Raw genomic sequence first — 10058 nt, forward strand, 5'->3', positions numbered from 1 at the left:
TGTTTTTTCCTTCATTTTCTCAAATCCCATTTCAATATTATCCACGGTTGTTTTTGGGAGATCCTGGATTTTGGATTTTTTCACGTTGCATGCAAACGTAAAAAGGGTTTATTTCTTTGACCTCTCTAGAATCACTGTTAATGGCGTCGTTGAGAGAGTGGAGAACAACAACGCGGTGGTGGTGAAAGATATTATCAAAATTTTGATGGGCAATAACTGCGTGGGGCCAAACTCCCTTGGTGGGAATGGGTTCATGCAAAACGTCTCAGCGGCTCTTTGGCGAACCCGGCCACCGGAGGCCAGGCTTCCGCCACCGGACAACGCAGCAGCCACTGACAACAACAAGAACAAATGCACAGCATCGCCACCCCATGATTCCTCAAACGATTCAAGTATCAACGAAGATTCCGACAATTCAAAAGGCCATAATGATCCTCCCATGCCGGTTCAGAGCACACCGCCTGAACCGGTCAAAATAGCCGCAGCGGGGGAGACAAAACCGGTGTCAGTTCAACCCGAAAAGCCAGTTAACCTAGTAATAAATAATGAACTGGCACCGGTTAATATCGGTGCTGGCCCCGGTGGGGCTGGTGGTGGTGGTAATAACGGTGATGGTAAAGCTAAAAAACCTACTCATGTTAAGAGGGTTTCAAGTATAGGGCTTCAAGTAGAGTCAGTATTGGGTAGAAAAACTGGGAACTTAAAAGATGTTTATAGCTTAGGTAAGAAGTTAGGGCAAGGTCAATTTGGCACAACATATTTTTGTGTTGAAAAAGGAACTAATAAAGAGTTTGCATGCAAATCAATTCCTAAAAGAAAATTAACAACACAAGAAGATGTTGAAGATGTTAGAAGGGAGATTCAGATAATGCACCACATGGCTGGCCATCCAAATGTAATACAAATAATTGATGCTTATGAAGACGTTGTGGCTGTTCATGTTGTAATGGAACTATGTGCTGGTGGAGAACTCTTTGATAGGATCATACAAAGAGGACATTATACTGAGAAAAAAGCTGCTGAACTTGCTAGGTTGATTGTTAGTGTTGTTGAGGCTTGTCATTCTTTAGGTGTTATGCATAGGGATTTGAAGCCAGAGAATTTCCTCTTCATCAATCATGAAGAAGAATCGCCTCTTAAGACGATCGATTTCGGTCTTTCGGTGTTCTTTAGACCAGGTATGTCAATAGTTTGCATATCCTTAGCGTTAAGATTCTGTTATGATGATTATGATCAAAAGTGACATAGAAGGTAAATGTGAAGTTGTGTACACAAAGGGTAGCACTCCATTATTAAAGAAATATACTCCTCTCAAGTACTAGGGAGGAAAATGCTATGAAAAACAAAGCAAAAAATAAGATGTAATGACACTTATATCATTCAAATTATATTTGTAATGACATTTTTGTCATTAAAATTAAGAGTAAAATGAAGACTGTCCTCTCTAGTAAAAAAGCAATCCCTACTCTCTATTGACATAATTATTGTCCTTTGGATGACTTTTTAGGAACTCTTCAGCTAGATTTTCCACCTCAATAAGTTCTAGCAGAAACATTATGTTATATTTGGGACAGAAAATTAACATCTAAATTGTGACACTAGTATAGACACCATAGACTAATGTGAGTATGGATGAATAATGAGATATCTTGTATTTCAAGGTGGAATGGACATACTCTATGCAAATGTGAGTTGAGTATTGTTGGGTTTAAATTTTAATTGTAAAAATAACCGAAAGAACAAAACTAATCAATGCATTACAACATTATGTAAACCTTTCCATTTTTTCCTCACTATTGCCTTGTAACCACTTTTACTTTCCTTTTCCAAAATTACTATATTAAATTAAGTCACTCTTCATGGGAAATGCTTCTTAATTGGTAAGTATTTTTCTGTTAACTGATTTCATCCATCATCATGGCTAATTTATTTTAATAAAAGTGAAGAGAATTTGTTTGCATTGTCTTTTGGAATCTAGACCACACATTATGAACTGTTGGAATTTGTGAACATATTAGGAGACAGTAGTCAATGGTTTGTGCTTTTGGAGAAACATATAAAGATTGACTTTTAGAGAAGTTAACCTTGAGATAACAGATAACGTCAGAAATTTAAAATAGACAAAATGTTAACAAAAGAGTTAGCATCAGGTTCTTGTTATAGAATTGCACAGTGAGAGAGAGAATGGATAACTAGCTCACCATGTGATCTAAATGGTTGTGGTCATGATTGCAGTCGTGGTTGTGGTTATTGTGGCCATTGTAATACAGATTGTGACCATTGCAGTGTGAATTTTGTTATGATTAAAAAATATTTTCAATGTGGTCTGATGCAACCCAAGTGCAGTTCGATGCGACTTGATGCAGCCACATTATTGTGATTCGGTGTCACAAGCAATTACATTGTGATGTGATTACTGCAATCATGCAACTAAAATATTGTGATTGCATCATGTGATGTGGATACCGCAGTCACCGCAACTATAATATTGCGATCGCATCATGTGATATGGTCCGAACAATATGCATGTGTAAAGAAGGGTTGTAGGGTGAGTATATTTGAGTTGCATAAGATACAGATTAGACATCCTGTTATCCGATATCAAAGATACATTCTCCTGACTTACTAGAGAGTGGGCTATTTTTCTTAACTGTATTGAACAGTACACCTTGCTTTTTCCTGTTTTTGCGATAGCAATACTGTTGCGGAGACTCTTGAAACCGCAATATAGTTGCGGCGGTGGCAGTTGTTGTATGCAGTTGTTATATTTACTATTATTCACTCTATCTCAGATTGCCAAAAATATTCATTATTTTAGGTGAAACATTTACTGATGTGGTTGGGAGCCCATACTATGTTGCCCCTGAAGTTTTGAGGAAGCAATATGGTCCAGAATGTGATGTTTGGAGTGCTGGAGTTATCATTTATATTTTACTCAGTGGTGTTCCTCCATTTTGGGATGGTAAGAATGTTATGCAACTTGATGTAATTGTGTTTGTGATGTGTAATACTCACAAGTAAGTTCTTGATGTGTTCTGTTTTTTTGGATTAGAAACCGAACAAGGAATATTTGAGCAAGTTTTGAAAGGAGATCTTGACTTTGTTTCTGAACCATGGCCTCACATTTCTGATAGTGGAAAGGATCTTGTGCGCCGAATGCTTATAAGGGACCCGAAGAAGCGGATGACCGCACACGAAGTTCTTTGTGAGTATGCATATATTGTCGATGCTACGTTAAAATTCATCTTCGAAAAGTTGTCACATTTAATAGATAGTCCTGTTATGTAGGGATAAAAAATTTCAACAATTTTGTTCATGTTCATGTACTAATTACTTCTATAAAGCTAAAACACTTGTGATGCATTAACATACTGTCTATAATGTATTGTCATTTGATATTTCAGATGGAATGGTACAATGTTACCATTTCACATTTGGTGAATTTCTTTTTGGCAACTGCTATTTATGATTTTAGACCACTTTTCATTTTAAATGTAACAGACATTGAGACAGATAGTTTTTATTACTATTTTTACTTGAGTTAGTGAGATTTTATTCATTAATCAACAATCATCTTTTGTGTCTTGGAATACCCTCTTTTATAATTGGATTGAAGTATGTTACAAGATAATATTTTGAATTCAGCACCCGTTTCATTAAATATGTTTGTGAGTTGGGTTTTGTAGGGAAGTGAAGGGAATGAGGAATGGGGAATGTTTGAGAGTCATGTATTTCATAGCTCTGAAATCTTAATTTTCCCTTTCTTCCCGTCCAAAATTTAATGAGACATAAGGTTTCAATGAGCATTAAGAGAAGCATCCTGATCTATTTTATCCATCTTTTTCTTGAGTGTGTTAGTTTAAAGATTTATACATAATAGTTGATTACTGAATATGAATGGTGCTCAGTACATACATTTTTTTGTCTAGAACAAAACTTGAAACATATTAATCTTCTTCAATTTCCAATATACAATTATATATTAAGCTAAGTTCCATTATGTGCAGGCCACCCCTGGGTTAAGATTGGAGGTGCTGCTCCGGATAAACCACTTGATTCTGCTGTCTTATCTCGTTTGAAGCAATTCTCTGCAATGAATAAGCTCAAAAAAATAGCCATTCGAGTGAGTGCCCACCATTTATTTCGATTTACAAGTATTGTTTGTCACAATTCTTAGATTGCGACCTTATAGATAATCTAGGTTTGTTGTTTGTTGTGATGTTTTCAATAGTAATTACTCATTTTATTCCTTCATGGTTCTTCACCTTAGCAGTTTGGCTCCTCATAAATTTGAAAAACCAAAAAATGCATGTTTTACAATACTTGAATGAACTAATTTGACCCGCATTTAAAATTTGGAGACCATTTTGGGTTTTTCAATTTTTGAGGAACTGAACTAGTAAAATCGAAAACATAATTGACGAAAATAAGTATTTACTCTAAATATATTTCTTTTGTAACGAATAATAAATCAAGAAATTAGTAAGTTAGCTTACTTGCGCTGAACGCAACATCTTGGTTATGAAATTTAATTTTCTATACATGGTTGTGTTGAACTCTCTATAAATGGATCAATATTTCCTAATTGGTTAAGGAATTTGAAGAATATACCAGAAAAAATACTTGTATGGTTGATAATATTGAAAATTTTGCTAACAAAGAATGTTGTGTGACCTTGTCTGTGCAAGAAATGGCACTAACAAATTGTTCGTACTTCATACCATTTTATCTCTGCTGCAACATTAGGATGTAATTTTAGTTTTTTCCTTAGCTTGTTTGTTATAATGTGGCTTATTTAAATGTTCTCATGTCATGGAAATTCTTATGTTGTTTATGTTGAGTATATTCAAGTGTGAAGTCTCACATTAAATATGAAGGGGAGTGGAGAAATTATAAGTGGAAAGGAACATGAAACCATTGTTGGTTTAAGACGTGGTGTCTCAGTTGTAGCTCTTCACTCTTCCCATATCTGGTAACAATAGAATTCCCTAGTGGTTAGAGAGTCCTCGATAGTGCAAGAGTTTATGTTCAATATCATATTAGCTTATCCTTTTTATTGTGGTATGACTTACTGTATGGTCCCCTTGGCAGGTAATTGCTGAAAGTCTTTCTGAAGAGGAAATTGGAGGACTAAAAGAAATGTTCAAGATGATAGACACAGATAATAGTGGACAAATCACTCTTGAGGAACTGAAAAATGGTTTGGAGAGAGTAGGCTCCATTCTTAAGGATTCAGAAATCGATTGGTTAATGCAAGCAGTAAGTGCTTCTATGCTAGCCGAATTGGCAGATTAACTATGATGGCATGTTTCTTTCTACTAAAGGATTTGTAACTATGTGAAGACTCTGAATAGAAGAATAAAATGATATATGCTTAAGAGAATGAATGTGTTTTTGGAAATGTCCCTAGATGCTTATAAGTTATTCAACAAGCTTATTTCACCCAAAAAAATAAGCCAATAGCATTGTTTGGTTAGAGACAGTTTTTAAAAAAGCACCCGACTTATAAGCCTCAATTTCAAAATTCAATTGAAGTGACTTGTGTCTTATAAGTCAGAGTCTCGAGGCTTATAAGATTCTTTATATCATATTTCAATTATCAGTATCTCGATACTAAACACATCCAATTCAATGATTGATAGGGTGCGGGAGAGACCACCCATCACTAGGGTGTATCAGAGGAGGCCACGTGGCAGCCTCTAGTCCATGTGGCAGCGTGTGAATAAGCCTCAGAGCAGTTCAGTGACTGCCGTAGGGGTTAGGAGGGAAATCATAAATATATAAATAGGAGTGAGGGGGTTAGTGTGAGTAGTTTTTGAGTATTGTGTAGGAAGGGAAATTGATTCAGAGAATCAACCTTGTAATGTGTAATTGATTGAGGGAATCAATTAGGGTTATTCATAGTCTTCAATCTTTAAATCAATAAAGAGGTATTAGTATCCGGAATTCAATTGATTCCGGATCGATTTTGTTCGGATCTTCTTCTTCTTTTGTGCATTCTTTTACCGATGTTATCAATGAGCTAGTTAATTTGACAAGATTTCAGTTCTAGTGGTGTAAAGCCCCACTGGATCTCCAGATAAGCCAAAAGGTCGAAGGTTCGATACATGTGAGTATTACTTGTTGGGAGGAACAGCCACACACACCAAAAATGACTAGTTCCTTACCCATTGGATGAGGGGGAACCCTTGATTATACAAAAAAAAAAAAGCTAGCTCTGAGTTTGAGAACAAAGGTAATATTTCTGTAGTGTGAAAGTGGGAGCCTTTTATGAAGGGGAAACCCCGGTGGGTTGTTTGGGAGTTCCTTTTTAGAGGGAAATAGAGGAAATAGGAAGACTTGAGAACCATGAAATACACTTAAAAGCCTCCAAAATATTCCCTTTTTTGAATTGTTTTTTCTTCCAAAATTCAACTCTCGAACAAACTTTTAGGGTAGCCAATATTTATTATTCATATGAAACCATTGTACTTCAAATAGAATCACTAAAACTTGTAACTCTTCTATAAAATAACATGTATTCCCTTTCTTTTGCTCCTTTACATAGGTGAATTGGCCTTACCCTACTTATGCAATGTTGTGTTGAACAGAATGTTTGATTCTATTCTTTATTTCATTTTACAATCTCCTTGTTATGTTAAATTCAGGCAGATGTGGATAACAGTGGTACCATAGACTATGGTGAATTCATAGCAGCTATGATTCATCTAAACAAGGTCCAGAAGGAGGATCATTTATTTGCAGCCTTCTCCTATTTTGACAAAGACGGGAGTGGATACATCACAAAGGATGAGCTTCAACAAGCATGTGAACAGTTTGGCCTAAAAGATGATCACTTAGATGATATAATACCTGAAGTTGACCAAGATAATGTAATATATAGCATTCCACTGGTTTACTATGTTTCATCTCATTGTTTTAAATTGCGGTTATTGTTGTAATTATGGTTACTGCGGTTGTAATATTGCGGTCATTGTGATGCGGATTATGACCGTTGCAGTGTGAATTATTTTGTGATGAAAAGACATTTTTGAACTTGATGTGATCCAATGTAGCATCATGCGGCCGAAATTCAATACGGTTGTACTACGGCCCAATGTTGATGCATTATTGTGATTCGGTGTTATACCGCAATTGCGGTATGATGCGGGCATTGTGGACATCGCAACCGTAATATTATGGCCGCATCACATGATGTTATCTGCAATTTGACTTCCCATAACAAACATGGATAGGTACATTTTATATTCTTGTTTTCCTTTTTTGGCTTATATTTTGCACTCTTTTCAGGATGGACGCATTGATTACAGTGAGTTTGCTGCAATGATGCAAGACACTGGTTTTCGCAAACTACAAATAGCTTGAGCAAAATTGTAGATTTCTTCAAGCCTTAGAAAACTCTTAGTCATGCCAGATGAGGATCTGATAGATAACTTTCAGCTAGCATTTTGTTTTCTAGTGGCCAGATTCTATATGTACATGCTCTTACAAATTGTTTGAAGTCAAGGGAGAGGAAGCATGAATGGCCTGCTAGTCATAGTGTTTACATATTTACAAATCAGTTTTTTTGTACCAACAAGGCATTGGTCTAGTGGTGTAAGATCGCATTGGATCTCTAAAGTCGAGAGTTTGATTCCTGGGAGCGAACTTGTTGGGAGGGGCAGCTACAACCCTGAAAGGGATTAGTTCCTTACCCAGAAAGATGAGGGAATATTATACCCTTAATAGTACAAAAAAATCAGTTTTGTTATTGAATATAATCCAATGTAATAGAGATCTCTCTTTGAATTTGTTACCCTTTTAGGACAAATGGATGGTATAACCATTGTTTTAAATTTCGATTAAGGTTATATTGTGTTTATCGCAATTAAACTTATTATAAAATGCAGCTTATACGGTCGAAATTGCGGTGACAATGTTGTTGTGGAAACTCTTGAAAGTGTAATATTGTGGCCACAATTGTAATTGTAGAGTACAACGTAAAAATTAAATAGTGTATCCAAAAGCAGTGTTGAAGGACGCGCATTTATGCAATCCAAATTGTTCATATCATATCATGCATGCCTTGCTACTTTGTCTGTCAGTCTCAAACCATGTGCTCATGCTGTATCAACTCATGTACCTTGTTCCTACTAGAGCCAAATCATCTGTACCTTTTTTGTTGAAGCTGTTTCATTTCCAGTGTATACCCTCTAGAAGTACTTTTTTGTTCTTTTACTTTCCTTTTTCTAATGGTAGGGAACAAGTGAATATTAAAAGAGAATAGGAAAAAATATAATAGCACAAGCAATTTGTTAATGATGTACGATCAATTTGTGACTACATCCACAGAAGTGTAAAGCGGTTACACTATTTATTAGAGAATAAAGATTTGTATTTGTGGTTGTCGTTGATCACTTAGGTTTTATATAATACAAATATATATCATTTTATCCTAACCATTTTATATCATCCCAAATTCATAACTTGTATTGCTCTTTTGTTGAGAAAATGTTTATTTCACATGAATATGAGTCATTTGTGCAACAATGATGCCAAGAGCCAAGAATGTAAGATGCAATGAACATAATTATTTCAACTCATTTCTAGTAGTAGAGAGTTCAATACTGAAATATGTATTGGATATTTTTTTCTTTGTTTTAAATTTTTTTATTGAAAAATAAAACTAAATTATTTCTGCCAAAATTTGATCAATATCACTTGTCACAATTGCAGATATTGTGTTTTCGGGATTTTCTAAAATGAATAGCGACCATAACTACTACTACAATTTCGTGCGATTATCATAACCACAACTTAATCGAGACCCCAAGCATAACTTAAAACACCAATTTATGAAAGAAAGTTGGCCAATTTATTCAAAGTATTATTTTTTAAAGTTGCATCGATGCACTATACAGTTTACATGCAGAAAGATAAATGAGTCTCCTAAACACTGCGGGCAAATTACTCAATTCCTTAAGTGTGATATTACTTATTAGAGGTTTAATCTCTCACTATATTGATTAAACTAACTAAAATGATTTATATGTTTTAGAGGGGATTAGTCTTCAATGGTTGGTGCATAAATAAAAAAACTGGTCCCTTGCTTTATATGTCGAAGGTTTCATAAACCATTCTGCTCTTCTATCATTTTTTCTTAGACAAAAGTTAGGTATTTTACACTAAAAATTAGAAAGTACTTTTTCCTTTTTTGGTTGTTTACAATTTTAATCTTGAGTGAATTAGCACCAGTCTTTAACTAAGATTAGATTAAATGTTACTAATACAAACATATACATACGATTACATTTTGGTTGGATTCTTTTTATGTATTTGTAAATAATCTCCACAAAATAGGTTAAACAATAGTTTTGGTTCTTATATATATGTATTTTTTTAAATTATTCCGTTGTAAATAAATTAAATCGTTCTACACATTTCTACTTGTTAGTAAATAAGTACATACTTTTGTACCCAAAAAAATAAGTACATACTTTTGTACCCAAAAAAAATAAGTACATACTTTCACAAAAGTTAACCACTAAGAGTTAGTTTGGGAGTATGATTTTAGAGTGGAAAGGAAGAGAAGGGAAAGCTTGGGAGCCTTGAAATACACTTGTAAGATAACTCTCAAGCCTTCTCTTTTCATTCTCTCCAAGATCCAACTTCCAAACAAACCCTTAAACTTGGAGAAGGGCATTTCATGCGAGGAAAGTAACGTGGTAGCTTCTACCAACATCTGTGATAAAGAACTCTAAGTAGGTGTACTCATTTCCTATCCTGTCCAATTAAGAAATGTGCCACTTAAATAAAAAGAAAATTCTTAAAATTAAAAACTATAAATTTTATATTATTTGATAAAATTTGATTAACTAAAGATATGAAACATAATCTTTTTGAGATAGAGAATCTCTATTATGCGATAAAGCTAGTGAGTCATCAATACATGCAGGTGGCAATTTGTTGGATTATGTTGGAGTCCATGACATGCAACAAGGGAATTTATTGCTCAGTGAGAACTTGATCCATAATAGTGAACATGCTTTGTGAGAGGATGGCCTTCTAAATGTCACAAC

General features: G+C 34.8%; 1 protein-coding gene across 1 annotated transcript; it reads left to right on the forward strand.

The window, feature by feature from the left end:
- On the forward strand, positions 1–7697 carry LOC109353686 (calcium-dependent protein kinase 20-like). Its single transcript, XM_019596037.1, has 7 exons — positions 1–1178; positions 2819–2962; positions 3053–3205; positions 4008–4123; positions 5092–5259; positions 6648–6872; positions 7291–7697. The coding sequence occupies exons 1-7, from the start codon at positions 206–208 to the stop codon at positions 7363–7365; spliced, it is 1854 nt and encodes a 617-aa protein (XP_019451582.1). The 5' UTR covers positions 1–205; the 3' UTR covers positions 7366–7697.

This window comes from Lupinus angustifolius, chromosome LG08, assembly GCF_001865875.1.
Source record: "Lupinus angustifolius cultivar Tanjil chromosome LG08, LupAngTanjil_v1.0, whole genome shotgun sequence".
Lineage (NCBI taxonomy): Eukaryota > Viridiplantae > Streptophyta > Magnoliopsida > Fabales > Fabaceae > Lupinus > Lupinus angustifolius.

Coding starts and splice junctions, on each gene's coding strand:
- LOC109353686 (XM_019596037.1), top strand. CDS start 206: ATGGGCAATAACTGCGTGGGGCCAAACTCCCTTGGTGGGAATGGGTTC. Junction 2,963..3,052: donor TGTTCCTCCATTTTGGGATG/GTAAGAATGTTA, acceptor TTTTTGGATTAG/AAACCGAACAAGGAATATTT. Junction 5,260..6,647: donor TCGATTGGTTAATGCAAGCA/GTAAGTGCTTCT, acceptor TGTTAAATTCAG/GCAGATGTGGATAACAGTGG.